Source organism: Carlito syrichta, unplaced genomic scaffold (assembly GCF_000164805.1).
Source record: "Carlito syrichta isolate Samal-C Ts95f unplaced genomic scaffold, Tarsius_syrichta-2.0.1 Scaffold123581, whole genome shotgun sequence".
NCBI lineage: Eukaryota > Metazoa > Chordata > Mammalia > Primates > Tarsiidae > Carlito > Carlito syrichta.
The window spans coordinates 94,828-119,820 of NW_007067677.1; the positions used below are offsets into that span (position 1 = coordinate 94,828).

Here is a 24,993-nt window from a genome sequence, read left to right on the forward strand (position 1 = left end):
TGCTAATACCAGGCTCTTTTGATTATTGTTGTCTTACAGTAAAGATTAAATTCTGGAAGTGTGATACCTTCTACTTTGTTTTTTGGTTTGTTTGTTTATTTGTTTTGCTAAAGACTGTTTTGACTATTTTTGCTCTTTTTTGTTTCCATATGAATTTCTGTATTGTTGTTTCCAGGTCTTAGAAGAATGATATTGGTAATTTGATGGGTATTGCATTGAATCTACAGATTGCATCCGGTAGCATGGAAATCTTAATAATACTGATTCTTCCAATCTATGAGCATGGAATGTTTTTCCATTTGTTTGTTTCTTCTTTGATTTCTTTGAGTAGTATTTTGTAGTTTTCATTGTAAAGGTGTTTTACTTCTCTGGTTAGAAAGATGCCAAAGTATTTCATTTTTTTGTGGTTAGTGCGAATGGGATTATGCTTTTTATTTGGTTCCCTGCCTGCTTGTTGTTTGTGTGTAGAAATGCAGTTGTCTTTTGCATGTTGATTTTGTACCCTGAGACTTTGCCAAAGTCATTTATCATTTATTACTGATAAAGAATCTGTTTTTGGCAGGTTCCTTTGGGTTCTCAAGGTATAGGAAGAGTCACACTTTTTAAAAGGCAAGCAATAAAAGTGGTTTTATCCCTCAGTATCTCAGTTCCAAATAGTATTTCTCTTTTTTATTAATAAATATATTACTATATATGTGAGTATGTGAATTTATATGTATATACACACATACACACACACACTCGCTATCTCTCTATTTATACTGTATATTTTTTCTGAGGGTTAATAAGTTAATATCTGCATATAATTTAACATCCCTACTAATAATAAACTGTTAATAAATGATAGTTGTTATAATAGCTTTATCATTTACCATACACATAAGCACACATCTGAAAAATCTTGATGAAATTATTTTAAAATTTTATGCTTTGTTGTATGATTAAGTAAATGATTGTAACTTTAAAAATTCAAAACCAGGAATTTTTTCATAAAGCACTTTAGAGAAAATTGTTATTTAACAATTTGTTTCAATTTGATCAGAAATTTGGTTTTTATTTGAGAGATTAGAAAATATAGGCAATGTGCTGTGGGACTTATTGTCAAAATAGTATACTCAGTCACCACCAGTATGTAACTTTCTTGGGAGGATGGTTATTGACCTATGGTTCTCAGAGAAGGGCCATCCTATTTGAGGAACTATAGGGTGCTTCTTTAACTGGGCTTCAGGGAAAAGGTGGCCCTAATTCCCATCTCCAAGGCCACAATTCATCATAGAGTCTCCTTAGGGGAATGAACATGTCTGTCCTCCGTAGCTGGTTTGCTTAAGTTCGTTGAGAACATTGCCAATGGAACCACGTAACAGATTCAGTTCTGTGATTTAAAAAAGATTTAGGTCACTGCATAAGCTAGTGGACCTTGATACTGTATCTGGGATGTTGGTCATCTGTCTAGTGAAAACTCAACAGGGCTGGGCTCATAAGATACTGTCAGCAAAATTGGTTAGGAATATGGAAATGAATTGGAGAGATGCCAAGGCATAGAGTATCACTCCATCATCGTAAATTGAAAACCAGCCTGACCTCAAATATCAAGGGCAATTCTTAAGACCTACTATAGGGAGTCAAAAAATGACTAGGGAGTCAAAAAATGACTAGGGAGTCAAAAAATGACTAGCCTACTGTTTGAACTGCCTTGGTCAAAGCTCTTGTCTGTGCAAGGAACAGAAACCTATTCAAGCCACATTAAGTGAGTGATGTTACAGAAAATCTTACGGAAATTCAAGGAGAGCAAAGTGTAGTAGACCCAGTAAGAACTCCAACCACAATCAGGACTGGACTAGATTGCCAGGATTTATGGTTCTGTCTCCTGAAACTGCATGGTTAGGCATTATAACACAGTGGATAAGAGCTCAGGCTGTGGGTTAAGGCAGACAGACAATGGTTCAAATCTTGACTCTGCCACTACCAGCTGGGAACTTTGGGAAGATGTCCTAGTTATTGGTGGCTCTAGGAGATAATTTCATCTGGACTGCTTCACTTGGCACGACTTCTGCCTTTGCACTGAGAAGCCACTTCTCATCCATCCTTTGAGACCATTCTCCAGGACCACCACTCCTGCGTCTTCTTTCCCTTAACCTCACTTCCATGACTCTCCTTTCACAAAACTCTCATTGTACATACAGTCAGGGATACATAGTTGCTGCCTTACTTTTTTTTTTTCATTTCTTATGTAGGTTTTTTTCTCTCTCCTCAATGAGATTATGCACTTCTAGGAAGCCTAGGGCATGGGTTGACCTTCTTTTGCAGTCTCTTTCCCCCTAGACGTGGTATTGAACACGTGGTTATAAATACTGATTATTTTCACACTAACCACAAATACTGTCATTTATTGAGCTCTTACTTTGCATTAGCTACCTTACTAAATTTTTATGTGCAATGTCTCATTCAGCATTGAATGAGATAGCATTTTGTGAGATAAAAACTATTACGCTCACTTCACAAATGAAAAATATTGAGGCCCGGAGACATAAGTTAACTTATTGAGAGTCATCTAACCTTTTTTAGTAAAAAGGTAAGGCCAGATTCAAACTCCAGGCAGTTGGGCCCATTATGCTGCACTGCAATGGGAGGCACAATCCCTGACTCAGACATCGCAGCAAGATGGAGCCAAGAAGGCATACTACATTGCCTGGGAACGTTATCGAAAAATACACAGTTCCTTTGCTTTTCTGAGAGCTATTTTTCTCTATTCCCCTCTCTGCTTTCTTGAGATCTATTTATCCTAATGGAAAGATGATATGCCTTCAAGTGTATTGCAAAGGAAATAAAAATTTGAAAATGATTGTTCTAAAATAAGATTAATGAATTCATTCATTGAATGTTTAAGAGCCTTCTACACTCAAATACTACTTAGGTACCACAGAGGACATAGAGTTTGGATTGAGTCATCAGAGAATTACCTTTGGGAATAAGTTCAGGAAGTGCTTACAGTTGGTACATAAAGTGTCCTTTAAGAAGAATCCAAGAAGGAGACATGATCACATAGCATTCATTTTATCCTTCAAGTTTGGTCAGAATGTACACACGTGGAGACTAAGAGACAGCAAATGTACCCAAAGGCACCGAATATAAATACTAGATAAGACAGCATGTACTGCTGGAGTGGTGTACAGAAGAAGGGGAGTATGGGAAGTGAATTGTGAACGTGAGTTAAGGCACGATCATGAGGGCTTTGGATGCCAAGCTCAAAAGGCTGATGTAATAATTGGATTCCATTAGAGGGTTTTAAACTAGAAATTAAAATAGTTAAGGTAATCTGAAACATTATCAGATAATAGTTTGTACGGTGTGTTGAATTTTTTATAAAGAAGGCAGAAAGAAGATAGGAGTGGAGATAAGAATTATACTGGTTTGATAATTGCAGAGTTGAAAAGGAGGAAACAAATGTAAAGATACAACTGATGACCAGGCAACTGATTGACCGTGGGGTCCTAGGAAAGCCAAGTTTGAATGATTCTAAAATCTGACCACCTTTCAGCTTGCTAAACAGGAGTCAGAGAAGGAGTAGGTTAGAAAGGGCAGTAATGTGTCCCTTTCAGCATATATTTTGCCTGGAGGATATACAGATGAAAAAGGTATACAGACTATTTCAAAATAAGCTAATATACACTTTGGACTGAAATGTTTGCAGCCAAGAAAAAAATGTATGCAATTGGAAGCATTTATTTAAAAGGCAAGTATTGAGGGCAGACAGAGACATAGTTTGGCAAAGAAAAGGCATGGCCAAATACCAGTGGAGTTTTAAAAGAAAAAGTCAACCTCGGAGGAAACTAAAAGAACAACTGACTATTTTACTTGTAGACCAAAGTTTGGAGGGAAATACTGCACTGGAGAAAGAAAACGTTATCGTTTGTGCAATGTCCACCACTGTCGCCCAGATGCACCAACGTTTCGGCAGATGCAATGCAGTGAGTTTGACACTGTTCCCTACAAGAATGAGTTCTACCACTGGTTTCCTGTTTTTAATCCAGGTAAGGTACTATAACAGTATGTCTCAAATCTAGGGCCATAGTTTTTCTCAGGAAGCATTTGTATGCCAGGTTTTCTGTGTTCCCTGCAGTTTGACAAATGAATTGTGCCATCAGGAATTTTACATGTTAGAAGATGAAAACACTGACCTGGTTAAGATGGTCAGTAGGTGTTGAAGGCTGGCTGTGTCCAACTCTGAGCTTTGTGAGAGGTAAAAGAGAAGTTTATAAAGCATGGTGACTCGCTTCAAAACAACTGAGGTGTAACTGAGCAATAAATAGGGCATGTAAAAATTCAATAACTAGTTGCTTGTTGAGGGACATGTGGAACTGACTGTGATTTCGGCAGAAATTCAGAAGAATAGGTCATTGTGGGTTTGAAGTAATTGCAAAAAAAGGCTTCCAATGAAGCAGTTGATGAATCATAAGCATGAGTAGTCTTTCATGAATGGCACGAGTAGTCTTTCTATTGGACGAAAGAAGAGGGAAGGCATTCAAAATAGTCATTCCAAGTGGTAGGAGAATAGCAGCATAATAAGAATGTCTTCATCAGAAATGAATAAGAGCCAGCTCTGGACCAGAAATCAGTATTTCATATGTATGAGAGTATGGGAAGGATAAAAGATCAAATCAAACTTCTAAAGGATAAACATCAGGGCTGGGGACAAAATGGAGTTGGAGAATAGAACAGAGAGGCTTTGACAAAGCTTCCTGAGTCAGGACCAGTTACACATTCTTTCCTGAAAATGAAGAAGGATCAATGACTATTAGCTATGCATAAAACAAAACAAAACAAAACTTATGTGTGCTGTTTTGGTGTTATTTAAGCAGGAAAGAAAACAGAGAAGACTTTTCTGAGCTAAGGAAATTTGAAGCAAGGTAGTAAAAAAATAGCTAATCAAATTTTTCATGATTTTTAAGTTCCTGAAATTCTGGTGTGATAGGACACAAGAAGAATCATAGATTTGAGAATCATGAATCTGGGCTGTTAGAACAATGATGTAAGCAATCATTTTTGAAAGAAAGATTTTGCTGTGCTTTGGTTACTTTGGGTCTCCAAAATACCCAGATAGCTATTGGTTGTCAAGGGCAACAACTACTCCTTTCCTCAATTGTTTAGTATAATTCATGGTCTAGGAAAGTGAGTCATCTTGTTATTGGCGCAATTTAGCTTCCTGAGTCAGGCATTCGAATACAGGAATACACATGCATGTATTCAGGTGAATTCCAAAAATAGCTAGTGATGAAAGGTACATCCATTTGGTATGATCTATACCCATGTTTTGCACACTCTCTGTTTTATCAGAACTGTTTGAATCAGTGGTCCCATGGAGCTTGAATGAACTGCCTTTCAGAACTAAGATATTATGACTGCCCCATAGTGTGCCAGGTGACTAGTTTGAAAGGTCCCCCTTTCAGATGGAGGGTTGTATTTGTGTCTACTTAACTCTGATAGCTCAAGTAGCTGGACTTAGAATAAAGAGATTTGATTTAGCATTGCTTTTCATTTATTTCTATGTGTTTATCATGTACCTACTTTTTGCCTGGCATTACAATAGGTACTAAAGAGTTGAGAGTTATAAGAGTAGACATAAACTTCACTCGCTTTGGACTGATTGGTTTGCATCTGTAACTGGGATTAAGTTTGGCACCCGCTGAGCTCGCTGCCTACCTGGGCTATCAGGATCTATTCTCTGTCCTGGTGGCTTCTTCATAGGCTCTTGTGCTATTATTTGGCACAGTGACTTACCTGTTAACCTGATTAGCTACTACCTTGACTATCACACTGATTTCTTTTCTTTTCTTTTCTCTTCTCTCTCTCTCTCTCTCTCTCTCTCTCTCTCTCTCTTTCTTTTTGAGAAAGCAGGGTTTATTGAGAAGATAGAAAAGCTCCCACATTTCTTTCCCCATTAAACTCTATCATATAGAGTTATTATTTGCTTAGTAAACAGACACCCCTGGTGGCGGCAAGTAGGTAGTTCATGTCAACAGTGATAAATGGAGCTCTTATTCTGTGCCAGGTATCCAGCATCTTGTCCCCAGCCAGGCTTCCTTTAAAAGTCATCAGAGGAGAAAATAAATATATACAGTAGAGTTTTCTACCCCTTCAGTGGACAGCGATACTCACCTGGTAAATGACCTTGGACAGATTTGCTAAGTAACCAATGTCAGAAGAATCAAAAGTTCAAACGTTTGGAATGAACCTAGAAACGTCACCACATCTTGTAGTTTTCCAACTCTGTTCCATGGAATTCCATAATGTCTAAAACTTCTTGATTCTAATTTTAGTATTCAGGAGAAAATTTTAGACTATTTTGTTTATTTTTTTGTTTATTTTTATTGATGTATATTAGATGTACACATTTTCAGAGTGTATGGGATAATGTAATACGTTCATATAATCAAATCAGGGTAATTGGGATATCAGCACCTTAAATATTTATCCTTATGCTAGGATCATTTGAATTATTGTCTTTCAGCTATTTTGAATTGTACAATGGATTAATGTTAATTATGGTCATGCCACTGATCTATCAAACACCAGGTCTTATTTCTTCTATCAAAGTGTATGTTTGTAAGCATTTATAAACTCTTTTAAAAAGTCCAATAAATAGTAATGCTTCCACTAAAAATATATATCAGTTTTCAATATATCAAAGACAACCAATGCATTAACTTAGGCAAATTAATTTGGTTTTCTACAGGCCTTAGAATAAAAGTCTCCTCCTAACTCAAATACCCCAAGACTGCCGATTGAGTTGTTCTAAATTGTTATTATTTGCAACTTCTTGTCTGTAGAAATCAGGATTTTTTCAACACTGTGCAACCAAAAACCCAAAGAAGAAAAGCTACAAATAATGTCTATAAGTGCCATCTATAAGCCTGATTTCAAAATTTTCTATTCATCTCAGTGGTCTCTATAGATCTCCCAAACTTATTTTGAACTGTCGCATACTTGAACTTACAAAATTTATACCTAATTAAATTCTTATATCTATCTGCTTTATTTACTTTTCATTTGAAAAAGGACAAACAATTCCCTGTTTAAAAAGTTTGAAACCTACTAACCTAGATCAACCTACTTTCCAATACAAGCATTTTCTTCACAGCATTCCTGATTTTAAATTTTATCCAACTCCACTTGATCACATTCATGTAGGTACCCATGGGATAAGCTGCCATGCAAGATCCACTATAAATAGCTTCTATATTCATGATCTCACTGTCCCCCTCCCCATCCTTTAGAGATGAAGAAACTGAGTCTCAGAGGGGACAGTCACTTATTCTAGGCTACAAGATTATAAATAATGGAGCTAGAATTGAAGTACAAATCTGTTTTACTAAGACACTGGTTTTGTGTGTGTGTGTGTGTGTGTGTGTGTGTGTGTGTGTGTGTGTGTGTGTGTGTTTTAAACTAACTTGTGTGGGCTCTTAAGGACTTTGTTAGCCCAGGGTAAAAAAAAAAAAAAATTGTTTACTTCCTGCATCTTCTATGGGGAGATGAAGCAATGATCAGAGTCTGATATCAATATCGATATCATCACATCTAACTTCTTAGATTTTTTTCCTTCTCGAAACACCCAAATAGTCCTTCATTTAGTCTAATTTTTTTTATTGTTGCTCTTAAATATTTAAGCCCTATTAGTGCTTGATTCTAGTGAAGTTTTCCAGCATGTATCAGATGTGGAGGGCCTGAAACAAGGTTACAACATTTGCTCTTCAAGAGACCTTGTGAGATAGGATCTTTCAAGATATCTTCAAGGAATTGATGGAGATTCAGTTCCCTAGAAGCAGATTTGAAGACAGATACTGGCATGTGGGAAATTCAACAGCTGTGGAAGGGAAGAGAAAGGAAAGAAGTGGAATTGAGCAAGGGAGAAGCTGGGCTGCAGTGCAGTTCCAGCTATGGAGTCATTGGACCCTACGGGAGCTCTGTACCCAGAATGGACCTTCAGAGTTACCATAGTTGTGGTGGGAGAACCAGGTCTGTATATTCTACGCAGCACAGTCACTGGGTGTGATCTGTCCAAAAAGGGATGTGTATCCTTGGACAAGGAAGCTCTCTTCCATCAAGGCAACAACTGAGGACTAATACTAGCAGTCCTCCTGGGAGCTGGAAGGCTGTGTTCCAACACCTGGGAGTGACCTGGGTGGTACACATAGTGTAAAAATATTTGGGGTTTAGATAGAAACAGCCTTTGAAAGAATAATGTAAGTGTGGGGGAGCAACCTGAGAGATATTCTAGACAAACTTCTCATTTCATAACTTAGAATTCTGTGGCTTCAAGGAAGGAAGTGATGGAATAATGATGTAATGATGATGATATTTGCAGACCTCCCAAGCTGTTCACAACCCTCTTTGCCCTCACTTTTCTCTGCAACAGAAGAGGGGAAACTAAGACTCATCAACCTGTATTCTCTCTGCAGACTCTGAATGGCCAGAGATAGAGATGGAAGTCTTGCTGGAAAAGGCTTCTGGGAAAGTTTGTAATTGGTACCCACTGGGCTTGTCCCTAGCTCCCGGCCTGCCTTCATCCTTCCCCTTCCTACTGCCTGAGGGGGCGGCAGTCTCCCGCAACCATGAAGTTGAAAGTCCCTTGCTAAGACGGCTAAGCAGGAAGATAAAAGAGGATAGCCTTAGACTCCTACCTCTGGGTTCTTGTTATATGAGAAAAAAATAAACTCCTGCCCATTTAAGGCAAGGAACAGCAATATTTTCCAATAGCTTATTTTAAACTTATATCAGTACTTGCTCTGTGCCAGGCGCTTCTTGAAGAACTTTATATACATTTTTCCAATTTTATCTCCACAGGAAAATTTTTCAAGAAAAGCTAAGTTTTTGACCCAATTTTTAGAGATGAGCTAATAGGTTCGGAGAACCTAAGTAACTTGTCCAAACTCAGACTATGTGATAGAACCAAGAGTTAGGCTAGTCCTGACTCTGCAGCCTAAATATTAAGCACTAAAGCAGGTACTGGGTTCAGCCATTTCATTAAGAACAATTCACTTAATTTTGAAGTTTCTCTAAGATGATGTTCACATTTTTAAAAAACTTAGACTATTTCATGGCCCAGAAACTCTGGTGGAAGCCCCAACAACTCTTTGTATTAAGCCTCAGTTTATTAAACTTATGAACTTATAAATCTTTCTCTTGAAAACCAGTGTTTTATAAATATTTAAGAATTGATAAAAGATAATTATTATATTTCTTAAACAAATAAGTTGTGATTCTAAGTTTAGTGCCATAGTTCTTAAATGTCTTAGCCAAAAGACAGAACTTAAAAACATACAACAAATAGAAAACTTATTACTGTACTAACCTAATCTAAAACATCAATGACATGGGTTTAATTCATTAAAAAATTATTTATGTGCTTGTTTTTATACCTTTCTATGGTTATTATAGAATATATTCATTTTAATGCCTTCTTATGTTTAGTATATATTTTTTATATATTATAGGAATTAATATTACTGTATTGGAATGTAAAAGAATACTGTTTTAGACTAACCAAAGTTGCAGAGTCTTGGTAATTACGTGACTATTTTTTAGTTGTGATACAGGGTCAGGAGTTTTCATTTTTAATTTTTCCCTTAAGTTGATCATATCCTTGTCTTAAGCTAAGCTTCCTTTTAAACTTTTTATAAGTAGATCAATTATTTATTTATTTATTTTTATATTTTATTTTAAAGATGTGGGGTACAATTCAGGATTAGGTACACAAGTAGACATCCTACAGGTAAAGTTTGAGCCTCCCTTTTGTCCCCACTTTGCCTGGTTTGAGATTAGATATGCTTATTGATGTTGTGACCCACCCCCACCCTGGCAGTTACCTGCTACTGCCAATCCTTTTCTTACAGTATTATGGTAAATGTTCAGAGTCTGCTTATGAGTGATTCCTTTTTAATTTAAAACATAACTTGTCATATCAATAAAACATTTTAAGTTATGCCTTTTACTTGAGACTTAGAATATATTGGAATCTGGTGAAGAACAGCAGGAGAGCATACTGCAGATCCCTTCTGTTCATGTACATGCCTTATTGTCCCATTGGACTTCATTTATGAGCATAAGTTCAAAGATAAAATGATTAAAAATTTCAAGATAGTGATTAACAGAGCTGTCAACCCAATGTGGAGTCCTAAGTGACAGCACACATCTGGTGCCTATGAGGCCTTGTCTGTAAATGGATTTTAGAAACTGAGTTCTTTATTTTTTGAGTCAGGGTCTCACTCTGTTGCCCAGGCTGGAGTGCAGTGGCATGATTACAACAGTCATGGCTCACAGCAACCTTGACTTCCTGAACTCAGGAGATCCTTCTACATTACCCAGGCTGGTCTTGAACTCCTGGGCTCAAGCAGTCCACCCACCTTGGCCTCCTAAAGTGCTGGGATTACAGGGGTGAACCACCACACCCGGCCTGTAGAAACTGGATCCTTTAAAATGGCAAAACTCACATTGAAATCTACTCACAAAAAGTGAAATTTGTCAAAACTCTTCCTTAGCCTGGGAAGTATTTTTATCCTTCTTGGCAAGTTTGAGCTTTCATTTCTAACCATCACTTCTTAAGATCATTATCCAAAAATGTTGAGCCATCCTGTTTGAACAGAATTGAAAATCCAACATTTGATTTAGTAAATCCATCCTGTTTCCTAAGCTCCCTTTGAGAGGATTAATCAGACAGTGTGAGGGTGAGAGTTCACCAGTAAATTAGTTGTAGAGCTTTCACTTAGCTGAATTATAAATGGACTGGAAAACTCTTGAAAGTTAGAGGGGGAAAATATCATATGACCCAGACAAAAGAATGTGTCAGGGCAGGTGAATAAATGTGAGACAATGAAAGTACTCAGCTCTATAGACACGATGGACCCTACAACGTTGATGTCTGAGTCAGAGAATCTGTGATGCCCAGGATGATTGTTGAGAATTAAGACTATCTATTTCCACCCCTACTTCCTCTTGCAGATCCTTTTATCACAGGTCAACCTAATGACATACCCAGAGCCTCTCTAGAGTACCATGAAAGACAAAGGCCAAAAAAGGAGGAGACAAGGAAGCAGGACTTCAGAGTCGGCCTCATAAACAGCTTTAATAGCATATCGTCTTCAATTTGAGTGGCTGCCTTCAAGCACAGGGTTCTCTCTGGCCTAAGGCACACCTATAGGTCATCATGGTGGGAACTCTGGGAGTGTCACAGCAGAGGGTCTACGTGCTGTTATTGTTGTTGTCACAAAGGTTATTTCTAGATATAAGATGTCATAGGTATTCACTTATGTTCAACAGACATTTGTGTTTCTTACAGACAGTGTACTTTGGTCAGCCTGTCTAACCTTGAAGCATGTATTATGAAAACAGGATGGAGGGAAGTTTTGAAATAAGTCCTCTCTCTCATGATCATGGAGATGTGTCATGATCATGAGAGGGGGAAAGGAGACACTTCCAGTTTTCTTGTCTGAGGGCCAAGACTTATTATTTTTAAAAGGAATATATGTCTTGAAAAAATGCAATTGTACCTAATAGAATGAAGTAAAAATAAATTAATATCATCCCACTACATTTAATGTGTTTCTCAGAGGTAACATTGCGAACAGCAGGTTTTTGTTTACACACAAATAGAATCATACTTTTCTGATTCTGCATCTTTCTTGATTCAGTGGAAAGTAGACTAGGGCATCATGGTTTACCTCAAGCCTTTCAGTGACTGCATAGCATTTCATTATGTAAATGTGACTTAATTAGTTTGTCCATTTCTCTCTGCATTTCATTGCTGCAATGAACACCTTCTAGTCTCAGCCCTTCCCAGCATCCTTGAAACAGATAATTCCTTTAGAAAAGCTTCAGAATTCTTCAGGGCTGCTTTATTTTTTTGTTTTATATGTACAAATGAAAAAATTATATCCTAATTCTAAAGCCCAAATCAAAGTCTTAATAAAATTGTTCCCAGGATTCAGCACCTAGATTGATGTTCTGATCCCTAGGAAAACAGAATTGCTCCCGGGTGGTTCCCTCTAGGTACTTTCATTACAATTTGGGCATTGATGATGCTAATCATGCTGCCAGGAATGGAGATACACAGTAATCCTAGTTGTGGTTTGTCCCCAAAATCTTTTGACACTTTTTCATTGGCATTTTGTCCAGTGATCTCTTCAATTCATTTTGACTCTACTCAGACAACTTATCTATTGCACCTTATACAAAATCAGTTGGCATTCTTTATTTGCTTTTACCTCTCTTCCTCTAAGTTTTGGACAGACTTTTTTTTTTTAAGTGTTTGTCTAAAGTTTTAGTGTTTAGGAATTTTGCTCTTAGTTATGTGTATCTGAGTTTTGCACTTTTATTTTCTCTCCACATGGATCATTGCATTCTCCAGGAGACATAGATGTCATTGTGCACTCCGGCTTTGCATCTGGTGCCCGTCCACACTGAAGTGGGCCCATGACAAATGACCTTATAGCCTATGGCTGTATCATTGAGCTCTCAGCTGATCATACCATCAAGAAACTAACAGCCCTGCCCACAATAAACAAATCTAGAAAAGATCCCCCCAAAAAAGTCCCTTCTGAAGAAGATATTCTTGAGTTTTTCACTTAAAGAAAAGCAATATATAACATTAAAAAAGATTATTATTTGAATTCTTTTTACCATATACATGTACTACCTATTAAAATTATTAATTCAGCCGGGCTCGGTGGCTCAGCCTGTAATCCCGCACTTTGGGAGGCTGAGTTGAGTGGATTGCCTGAGTCCGCGGGTTTGAGACTCCTCTGGGCAACTTGGTGAGACCTCATCTCTACAATAAATCAAAAAATTAGCTGGGTGTGATAGTGCGTGCCTGTAGTTCCAGCTACTTGGAAGGCTGAGGCGGAAGGATCGCCGGAGCCCAGCAGGTCGAGGCTGTGGTGGCCGGGAGTGTGCCTCTGCACTCCAGTCTGGGTGACAGAGTGAGACCCCAACTCAAAAAAAAAAATTATTAATTCAATTTATGTTTTAAAAATTATCTTTCTGGTTTTCTGTGTACATATATATAGGTGTGTATTTTATTAAGTAAAATTTTCTGTGCTATAGATCACACTATGTTCATTCACAAGAGTGTAGAAAACTGAACGTTATTAAAATGAATTCACTTAGAAGATAATGAGTTGGACCATTATGATAAGTAGATGGGCTTCAGCTTCAGCAAAAAAAAAAAAAAAAAAAAAAAGCGGGTCTTGTGTTTCTACGTGGTTGTCAATCTGTGTCCAAGCACCTCTTGGACTGGAGGAGAATAAGGGAAAATATTTGTTGGGAGCAGGGTTATGCTGGTAGCGATGTTGATAGTGGTGGTAGTAATAAACTGACCTTGTTGGAGAGGACTGCTCTCCCCTGGAAGGCTATTTACCTTAAAACAACAAGCAGGCATTCTGCCTGCCTGAAGTCCTGCATGGCTTGTTGTAAAAATTTATTTTCTAAGTTGATGTTCAGTACTTTATGTTTACAAGCGCAATTCGATGTTGAATTAAAAGGACTCATCATTTATAACAAAGGGCATAGCATTTTAAAGCAATCTTCCCAATTTAATTCATTATAAAACTTTTTAATTGAAAGAAAGAAAAAGCCTACATTTCAGCATGTGTCTCAGAAGAGTAAAAGATGGAATCATCAGATTAAACAGCATTTGGGGACCATAAGCACAAAGCAACCCTGGGGGGAGCCTGCTGAGCTAACTTACAATGACTTTTCTTTCTTTTTTGCTTCAGCACATCCTTGTGAGCTCTACTGCCGACCCATAGATGGCCAGTTTTCTGAGAAAATGCTGGATGCTGTCATTGATGGTACCCCTTGCTTTGAAGGTGGCAACAGCAGAAATGTCTGTATTAATGGCATATGTAAGGTATTGGGTATGTTTCCTTAATCTACAACTTTATAAAATTCTGGCTTTAATTAATTCAGGAAGTCAGACATTCTAAGCTTGTGCTTTTATGGCATTTTACATCTCCTTTGGCTTTTATGTATAATCTGTAAGACAAAAAGACAAGTCCTCCCAGTGTTCATCAAAGTCACAATTTTGACTGAATACTTGTTTCTCCTGTTCTCATCTTTGTTTTCTGATTGGTCGATATGCACTATATTATTTTAGGCATTGAGCAGAAGCAAATTGAAGAACCAAATTAAAAGAAAAATTATTAGAAAATGGTAGCCTGGATTACTTCAGTGGCATTAAATTTAAGAAAAAACCTGAAATTAATAATAGTTTGTATGGTGCTTTTTACGAGGCATTTTTGCATTTAATTCTCCACTGATTATCAACATGAGCTTCTTGGAGAGATGCCACGACAGTAGCTATAAACCAGGCTTCTGATTTATATGTAATTTTCCACACTCTATTTTCCACATTCCATCTTTATATAAATTATTTAATTTATCTAAATAATGTATTTATCTAAATAATTTATTTGTTTAAATTATTTAGCATTCAAGTATTTGTCAATGCTTTTAAGTGGATAACCATTAAAAATTTTTTTCTCATTGCTTGCAGTTTATTTTATTAGTAGCAAGTCTTGTGATCCAACATCCAGGCATAAGTTTCAGCTTAAAGAGAAAGTGTTTTTATTCAGTTAAAGAAAGGAGCTTTAATCGTTCAATAAAGCATAACAGTTTAGCAGTGGAACTCTAGATTATGAACTCAATACTATTATTTACTAACTGTATCAACCTGTACATCTCTCTATGAGTCAGTTTTCTGTCTTAAAATTGGGATATTAATTATCTCCCTACTTGAGGTTGTCAAAAAAATTATATAAGATCTGTCACCCTAAATAACAAACAGAGAGAGTCTCGCTAAAAAACAATAATGTTTATTTGGGAATAGGGCATTGCAATGGGAATACACATGCCATAGTAAACTGTGTGCACTTTCATGGAGGTAAAGGAAGACAAAGGTTTTTAAAGGAAATATTAATGAGGATTACATAATTATTTTTGAAATAATTATCCTTGGCAACAAAGATCAATAACAAAGGTGATGCCAGTTCAAGGTTGATAGGTAGTTTCTTGGTAGATGTCCTTGCAGAAAAATTTTTTGTGTAAGGTTGTGATAGCCTTTGAACTAAGTTGTGTATTTTGCAGAGTCTTTTTCATATCAGCTATACAAGTATGAGAACCCTCTCTTTTTTTTTTATTAATCAATATTTTTTATTATGGTTTTGTGGGGTACAGTTAAGGGTTAGGTGTACAATTACGTTTCATTCAGGCACCCTGTTGATAAGAGGTGCTTTCCCATCCCCAGACAGATATTTGCTACTGTTAATCCCATCCCCCTCCCCCCCATAGTTTCCCAGTACCGTCAGTCATTTTCTTATAGTATTACATTGGATGTTCAAGGTCCATTATATGAGTGAGAACATGTGATACTCGGATCTTTGTTTCTGTGAGAGGTCACTCAGTATTATAGACTCTAGTTCCATCCAGGTTGCTGCGAAATTCATGATTTTGTTCTTTTTTATGGCTGCATAGTATTCCATCGTGTATATGTGCCACATTTTTTTAATCCAGTCCTCTTTTGATGGGCAGCATGGTTGTTTCCAGGTTTTTGCTATTGTGAACAACGCTGCGATAAACATACGTGTGCAGGTATCTTTTTTATAGAGTGATTTGTGAGAACCCTCTCTTCATGACCTTCCTTGGCTATATTTGTCAGGGATACTTATCGGCAACTCCATTTTGATTCTGACAACTTTCACAGATCCTATATGTTAAGTCCTTAACAGCCCTGATGTGCAATGAACTCTTAATACATTTTTTGTTTTAAACAAATCTTTTCTCATAACTTTTTTTCCACTGGATAGAACTATTGCCCCACGAAAAACTCTTGCCCGTAAGTGTTCAGCACCCTGGAAAGTACATATTTCTCTTTGAAGTTGCTTTTTGATTTATTTTGTTCAAGCACTTGTTTTCCCATCACAAGCTAAAGATGCTGCTTCTATACATGCAGAGTTATTTAGGTCTAACAGAAAATTTTAGCATCATATTTGTTTCTTGGTGGCTGAAGTCCCCAGCCCTAGCTGCATAAAATAATCATCTGGAGAGATTTCAAAATATCAATCTCCAAATCCCAGACATTCTGAATTAATAGGTTTGAGGTAGATCCCAGACATTAGTAGTGTTTGAGGGCTCTCCATGCTATTTCATTTTATGTGAGCAGCCAAGATTGAGAAGAATTATAATTTGGGCATCTTTCTTGAAGCCAATCTAATGAGCCTAATAGAATAAGCCAGATTCCCTCAGCTTGTCTTCCTTTTTCTGGGAGCCAATTAAGGTCTTTTAGAAACTGTAATTGCCCACTTTCTGTCTAGACCACACTGAGTTAAGTTTTTAAGCTGAAAAAGGATGTCAAATGAAATATACCTAATAACTTAGATACAATTTATCTTCAGGTTCAGGTTGTAGGCAGTTTCAGCCTCCATATTTATGTGTTCATCTTATTTGTTAGTGTCCTTATTCATTTATTACAGCTTTTTCAAAGGGAATTGAATATGTATTGACATAAAAAGAAACACCTTAAAAAAATGTATGCAGTGTTTGTCTAATCCGCCTTCTTTATAGATAGAAAAATGTTTGCTTTGAAATTATATGTGCCAACAGTTTGGCATGTTAGAGTTGCAGATTTTATAGTCAAGGAAATGATCAAGTCTTGATTAGAACTGAATTTGTTCTGGGAAGCACCTATTAATATCTGTGCCCCTCACCTCCTCCCACCTTTTTAAAATGAATACTGAACTTTCCCAAACTTGTTTATCAAAGGTACAGATATAAATATTGACTCTTCAGGATACCTCCCATTTTTAATCACCACTATGTCATAGGACAAACTTTTATATATATGAGCAGATGCCCCATCCCCACTAGTCCCCCCTTCTACTTCTGAAATCTCACACCCATACAAACTGTCTCAGGCTGGGCTGCTAATCTTCCTGCTCTCTTCTTCTTTCTCCAGGTAACCAATTCTTTGACTTCAGCTTCTGAACTCTTACCTTTTCCCCCAGTTGGCATAGCCTTGGCTTAATTTCCTTCTCAAATAGTCCAGATGTCCTAACCTATCACATCAGCTGCTTCCTGGACACCTGCTCTTAATATTCCACCAATCTCTCACCCAGCCCCTTGGAGTGGAACAACTCAACCACAGACTTTTTTTGATCTTCTGACCAGCCTACTGTACACTTCTTAAAATAAAAGTTCAACTTTATGAATTTGTGTCATTACAAAGTCAATGTCTTCAGTCCTAGCTGAGCTCTTATACCTGGCAATCTTCCTACCTGTCTTAGTTAGCTCCCTTCTGCTTTCCACTCTGAAACTGTCCTGAATCTCCTTTGTTCTCTCTCAAGGACATTTTGGCCAACTCAGTGGTATGCTGAACACCACTAAATCAATTGCTTTGGCCCAGACCTCTCTCTAGAATTCCAGATCCAGTCTCTAGGTCCTCAAAGATGCAACAGTTGCTTCAATCTTAACATCTCTAAATTAAAATTATACCCCATTTTTACTCCAGCTGTTTTCGTATCATACCTTTTTGTAAATGATGCTAAGTCCCTCTATATAGATGTCTAGCAAAAAAAAAAAACAACAACAATAAGTCATTCTAGGTTTCTCCTCAACTCTCTTTTCACATTTAATTGGCCACTATACCACAATCACTCCATCATAATCACGATCACCATCATCATCATCATCATCGCCACCGCCACCACCCCCACCATCACCACCACCACCAACACTCCTACCATCACCACTGCTGCCACCACCACCATCATCCCACCCTCACCACCACTGCCATCACCACCATTACCACCATCACCCCCACCATCACCACTGCCACCTTGACATCACCATCACCAACTCCACCACCATCACTGCCATCACCACTGCCTTCCCCACCACCATTACCACCACCACTGCCATCACCACAGCCACTACCACCATCACCACCACCACCATCACCATTACGGCCATTACCACCACTACCATCATCACCACCATCATCCCCACCATCACCACCACCTTCACCTCCGTCATCACCCGCCATCACCACTCTGCCATTATGCCATCACCACCACCACCATCACCCCCACCATCACCATTGCCACCACCACCACTGCCATCACTCCCACCACCATCACCACCACCACAACTATCACCACCAACTTCATCACCACCAGCATCACGACTATCACCACCACCGCCACCGCCATCATCATCACTATGGCTAATAACTGCTATATATATAGCATATTATTATTATTATTATTATTTTGAGTTGGAGTCTTACTCTGTCACCCAGACTGGAGTGCAGTGGCCACTCCCGGCCATTGCAGCCTCAACCTGCTGGGCTCCGGCGATCCTTCCGCCTCAGTCTTCTGAGTAGCCAGAATTACAGGCACGCGCTACCATGCCCGGCTGATTTTTTTTGATTTATTGTAGAGATGAGGTCTCACCAAGTTGTCCAGGTGGGTCTCGAACCCGCAGGCTCAGGCAATCCACTCACCTCAGCCTCCCAAAGCACGGGATTATAGGCTGAGCCACCGAGCCTGGCTATATATAGCATATTATTTAGTTTAATTTATCTCTTTAATCAGAGCCTAAGAGCCTAAATTCTTATCAAGTATACTTAGTGCTCACAATGTTTTGTTCATTTTTCTTCTTAAATTTCTTCTAAATCCATTCTTTATTTACTTCTCTTTATTCCTGTTACTAGTGCCTGAATTTAAACCCCCCCCTTTTTTTTTGCCTAGACAACAGTAATTATCTCCAACTGGTCTTCCACCATCACCATCACCACCCCCATCCCCCCACCATCGCTATCACCATCACCCTACCATTACCACCTCTCCAACACCACCACCATCACCACCACCATCACTCCCTCTGTCACCACCATACCACCACCATCATCATTACCACCACCACCACTGCCACCACCACCCCACCACTATGGCTACCACTGCCATTGTCATCACTATTGCTAATAAATACAACACACTTTTAATATATATGTTATTTAATTTAACTTATCTCTTTAATCAGAGCCTAAATTCTCAAGTACACTTAGTGCTCACAATACCTTGTTCATTTTTTCTCAAATTTCTTCCATATCCATTCTTTATTTACTTCTCTATATTCCTTGTACTAGTAGTGACTGAGTTTAAACCCCATTATTTTGTCTGGACAAAAGCAATCATCTCCAACTGGTCTTCAGTACAACAAATATATACTCTGTGCCTAGAGGCCATATATTGCTTCGACACTGGAAATGTAATAGTGGACAAGACCTAGTGCCTGCCAAGAAACTTGAGTCTCCCAGCTTCCTTGACTCCAGGCCTGTTCACTCTCTAGAGAATTCTTCACTTTGGCCTAAATATCATTTGAAATATAATTTTGGTTGTTACATCCCTGCTCAAATACCTTAGGTGGTTGTCTATGACATTCTACATTAAGTCTAAGTTCCTCAACATGATACTCACAGCTCATTATTACCTACTTCCTTCATAGTATCAAGTCTATGCCTGTACCCCAGAGTCCTGTATTCCAATTTTCTAAGTTATTACATATTCTCCTGATTGTGTGCCTGTGTTCATGTCATCTTTCTTGTTTGAAATGCTTTTTCTTCTTTTGTTAATTCATTCTTAAAGACTCAGATGGAGGATCATCTACACTGGAAAACTTTACTGTCTTGGTGTATGTTCTTCTCGATGAAAGGATTTGATTGAAAGGAAGTTTGGGGAAGGGAGAAATACCAGTATTGATTGGGGGAAGTAAGACAGGACAAGGAAGAAAACCAATAAAAGCTTTGTTATCAAGCCTCTGTGGGTAACTGGAGTACACACCTTTTAGGGAACTCCAGGAAACAGTGTAGAGTACACCCAGAGTTATCCCAACCACATCCCTGCCAGTGTTTGGCTGAGGACTGCTTCCAGGGTGCAGACTTTTCTGGCTCATCCAGCAAGTGAGTGGAATGTGCTTCTATAGCCAGAAAACAGCACTCGGGCAGGAGCTCCTAGTAGGCAGCATCTGCCTGAAAGAGTGAAGCAGAGGGGATATGAGCAGATTCCGACATGGTGTGCTATGCTGACCTCTCATGTAAAACGTGCCCTCTCTGCTGCCTTCATCCTATGCATTCCATCACACTTCATACTCCCAAGACTGCCAGTTCTCTTGCCCTTTTTCTTACTCTGTATTATGGACTCTTTGAGAACATACATCAGGTTTTGGTTTCATCTCCAGAGCTTCAACTTTTAACTTTGAACCTCAAAGGCATTAATATACATTGGGTTAATGACAGTCCCTTCCTTTAAGGCATGATATATGGAGTATTTAAAATCTTTTTCAGTATTCCACAGTCATATACACCCAGCCCCAGAATCCTTTTCTTTGGATATTTGAGGGCAGGCTAGATCTGGATTGGTAACTATTTTCCCAACTTCAGTATCGTATACTTTTGCTTTAAGAAATTACTTTGACAGTTCGCTACTAGTTTTGTTCTTAATGTATCTAAAGTGACATGGGCTGGTATTGTTATCCAGGGAAGTGCTCCTTAAAGCACCACCTTAAAAGTGGTTGCACCAATCTCCTAGAATGTACTTTAATTGATGTTGGAAATTGAAACTTGAAGTCAACTGACGGTGACCACAGACAAGGCCCTGTCCTTTGTTCCTCTTCACAAACCACCTATTGTATAGAAAAGTAGAGTGGATACTGGTTGGTCAGTCATGTGCACGCTTTAGAGCTTTAGAGCTTCTCCTTGACCCAAGTGGTCAAAGCTTGGGTATAAAGTAACGCAGCACTAAGCTTGGCCCTGTATATCATACACACTGACTTATGACTGAGAAACCATTACTTGTGATGAAGCCTTGGCACATTCAACTCTCAGGCATGCTCACACATTTATGGGGAGCACAGAGCTACCTTGATGGGTGCTGTGATAACAGGTAACCTGAGAGGTGACTTGTATAACATCAGTAAAGGCTTGTCTTTTTTTGTTTGGCGCCTTGGGAATTTTTAGTAAACAATTTTTCCAAATAATCAAAGTTTCTTCTAGAGTCAAGACCTATTTTATTTTTGCCCATCATATAAAAGAAGTTTGTCTAAAATGGACTTTAGCCTTTCTTGTGGGGTAACTCGGGTCATTTGGAGCCCATTTTCACTGCTTCCCGGAATTTGTGTGACCTTGAACAACTAAATGAACCTCTGAATGCCTCAGTTTCCCTTTCTGAAACATGAGATCATAATAATTCTTACTCCTGATGATTGTCAGCATAAAATAACACAGAAAGGAGCTTAGAACAATACTTAGCACATAATTAGTGCTCAAAAAGTACTCATCATTATTACTTTTTTTTTTGAGTTGGGGTCTCACTCTGTCGCCTAGACTGGTGCAGTGGCCGCTCCTGGCCACTACAGCCTCGACCTGCTGGGCTTCGGCGATCCTTCCACCTCAGCCTTCCAAGTAGCTGGAACTACAGGTGCATGCTACCACACCCAGCTAATTTTTTTATTTATTGTAGAGATGAGGTCCCGCCAAGTTGCCCAGGCAGTTCTCGAACCCGTGGGCTCAGGCAATCCACTCACCTCAGCCTCCCAAAGCATGGGATTACAGGCTGAGCCACCGAGCCCGGCTATCATTATCACTCTTACCTCTGAAAAAGTACATATGAAATATTTGGATGGTATGCAGGGAGAAGAAGGTTGTGCAACTTCACAGAAAATGATCTAGAAAATGATCAAAGTGCCATAGTTGTGGGAGGTAAAATGTGGAGCTCACTGGATGTGATGGGATGATTACAAGAAAAGAGGCTAAGTAATGTAAGTACTTAGAGACTAATTGTGGTCCTCCATCTCCAAAACAATTTTTTTAGTTAAAGAAAACTTTATTATCAATATTATGCCCTTCCTACCAGCTAGCGGATATTGTGGGCCTGTGCTCTTCAATATGGTAGCCACTAGTCACAGGTAGCCATTTAAAATGAAGTTCAATAAAATTTAAAATGCATTTTTAATGCTGTACTAGTTACATTTCAAGTACTCAGTAACCACATGGAGTTACTTAAATTTAAGGAAACTACAATTAAATAAAATTAAAAATGTATTCTCTCAGTTGCACTATCCATACTTCAAGTGCTCAGTAACCACATATGGCAAGTGGTTACTGTATTGAACAGCACAGATTTTAAAACACTTTCATCATCACAGAAAGTTCTTTCGGACAGCACTGATATAGATATTATCCTTAGAAATGAATTTTTTCACCTAAAGACTTAATGTTATTAAAGTGTGGAGTCTCTGGAGATAACTTCCTTATTGTCATTTATTGCATGATGCATTTTTCTGAGAAAAGTGTTCTCATCAAGCAAATGGAAGTTCAACCCAGAGGGCAGGAGAGAATGCAGATGTGGAACTCTCAAAGGTGTTAGAAGACGTCATGGAGGGGTAAAGGGAATATGAGAAACACTGAAGACAGGGCCTTCTTTTGTATAAGAATTTGTACTTATATGAGCATTACAGTTTTTGAGTGTTTCTATGTCAGTTTCTCATGTAGCCTTCACTTAATTCTAAGAAGTCAATAGCATGACTTCTTATTTCCCCAAGTAAAATAAAGACCCAGAGAAGTTCAATGATTTATCTAAGCTTGAGGGCAGGGCTTCATTTTTGTCTATATATTCTCATTCAATGAATGAATGAATGGTGCATCTAGCTTAGGACTGGTGAGGGCCGAAACCCAAATTAGAGTCCTAGTCTCTGAGGCCATGCCCAGGGGTCTTCCTGCCATTCCATAGCTTCCTCAGGGCAACGCATAACTAGATCACTCAAGAAGGCTAACCAGCACAACAACTGCAGATCCACACTGAATACACTCATCTCCAAAATGAGCCTCAGTCTGTGTTTGAATTAGCTTTGAATTACAGATGAAGCCCTTGCCCTCCCTAGAAGAAAACAAGTAAACCACCACTGTAACAAAATGAGATCTGGCATCCAAGATGCCTAAGCTTAGATTCAGGCTCTAGGGATAGTGAGATCAGACGGACCATCCAGAAGCAGATGGTGAGAGTCTGGTTGGAGACTCTGGCAAAGGACCAGGCAGCTGGGCTGGAGGCCTTCAGCCAGGCAGTGTTCTCAAGTCAGGTGTCCTGGGGTGCCTCACACACCAGCAGGGCTTGGAAGAAGATCCCCTGGACAGAGGTGTCTCCTGAGAGCGGACTTTAAGGTCCAGTATAAATTAAGTGTGGGAGAGGGTGGTGGATGGTTACATAGAGAGATTCAGTGTGAGAGACCCAGAGGAATAAATAAGGCTGCCTGGTGGTATGCCTGGTGAAACAGCGATGGATGTGGTAGGGGTCGCTTGTGCCAGACTAAGGACGTGGGACTCTACCTTTAGGGCAGTGCAGAGCCATCAAAGAGCTAAGAAGAAAGATGACAGGTTTTAAAATATGACTTTGGGAAAACTACCTAGCCTCTCTGAACTAGTTTTCCCATCTCAAATGAGCACAATAATATTGTTTTAGTTTTCTACCTCTGCCGTAACGAATTACCATATATAATTTGGGTGACTTAAAAGAAATATATCATCTCACAGTACTGAAGCTATAAGTCTGAAATCAAGTTGTCAACAGGGCCGCATTCACTCTGAAGGCTTTAGGGAAGAATCCTTCCTTGTCTCTTCCTGGCTTCTAGGGGTTGCAGATGACCATTGACATTCCTGGCTTGCAGCTACACGTTCCAATTTCTGCCTCCACCTTTGCCTGGCTATCTTCCTTCTGTGTGTCTCTGTCTCCAAATCTCTCTCTTCTTATCAAGACCCCAGTCATTTAACTTAGAGTCAACTTAATCCTGTATGACCTCATCTTAATTTGATTACATCTGCAAAGACCCAAATCTCCAAATAAGGTCATACCTGGGGCGGGGGGGTTAGGACTTAAGCATATCTATTTAAGGAACATAGTTCAATCTACGGCAAATACTTACCTTGACATGTTATGGCGAGGAAAGCTTTCTGTTGCTGTCTTATTTGTTAAGTGGCAGTATTTAATGAATCATCCTGTTCTTTTTGGCTAAGCGTAGCTCTGTCCCATCTTCACACTTAAAGTTTCACTGACTGGGGAAAAAAACAGGCATTCTCTAATCTCTACTTTTGCCAAGGACTTGAGAAAGAAACGATTATGTTCCAGGTGGATTAGATCATGGTGCCAGTGGATATTTCAGTTCTTAATCACTTAAGAAATTGCAAATAAAGCAATATTAACTCCTAAGTGAAAAATGAGAACTGGTAAGAATACCTCTGACTTATTTACTCATGGAGGGCTAAATGCCTGGTGAAAGACTGGAGCCCGATTTCCCTAAGTCATTCTCCAGGTAGCATGCTCTTCAGCGCAGTTTCTTCAGGGTCAAGAACTGATGATACAATGGGAAGTGAAAGGGATTTTTATCCCCAAGCACACTACCCATTAGGGTGTGTGTCTGGCATCCCAGAGTCACATCTTCCTGAAGTCTGACTGTCCTGAAGTCATTTTGTACATCAGGTAGCAGAAGCAGAGCCACCGTTGATTCTGCTGACAGCAGAAAGACCATATTGTCATACCTGAGCATGTGTTATGAAGAACAGCAAAGACCGTTTCTTTTCCCCCAGGAGCCCCTTATGTTTTATATGCAACTAGGTAAACCAGTTTAAGCCTTCACAGACCTTACGCTAGATACTTTATTCCATTTTTATTGTACTGTGTGCAGCTGGCGTGAAAACCAAATCAGATGAGTCTCTGCAAAAATCCATTTAATATGCAGTGGGACAGAATATTGGGGACATGGGTGTGTCTTCTTCCCCTAACCCTTCCCTCCCACTTAGTCAGGCAAATATTGCTTAAAAATATGACCGTGCATTTAGGAAGAAAGACCTGGGCTCCAGATATTTGTTTTTCTGGCTTGCTTTCCTTTATTCTTCACATT

The 24,993-nt window shown here is 38.8% G+C and overlaps 1 protein-coding gene across 1 annotated transcript in view; it reads left to right on the forward strand.

Annotated features, from left to right (window-relative positions):
- LOC103249837 (A disintegrin and metalloproteinase with thrombospondin motifs 12) overlaps positions 1-24,993 on the forward strand; it is a gene marked incomplete at its 5' end in the record, with an annotated part of 154,497 nt that overhangs the window by 39,407 nt on the left and 90,097 nt on the right. Inside the window, 2 exons of the mRNA XM_008048455.2 lie at positions 3,862-4,031; positions 13,767-13,900. Coding sequence (XP_008046646.2) covers positions 3,862-4,031; positions 13,767-13,900 — 304 coding nt within the window. The remainder of the gene's footprint in view (positions 1-3,861; positions 4,032-13,766; positions 13,901-24,993) is intronic.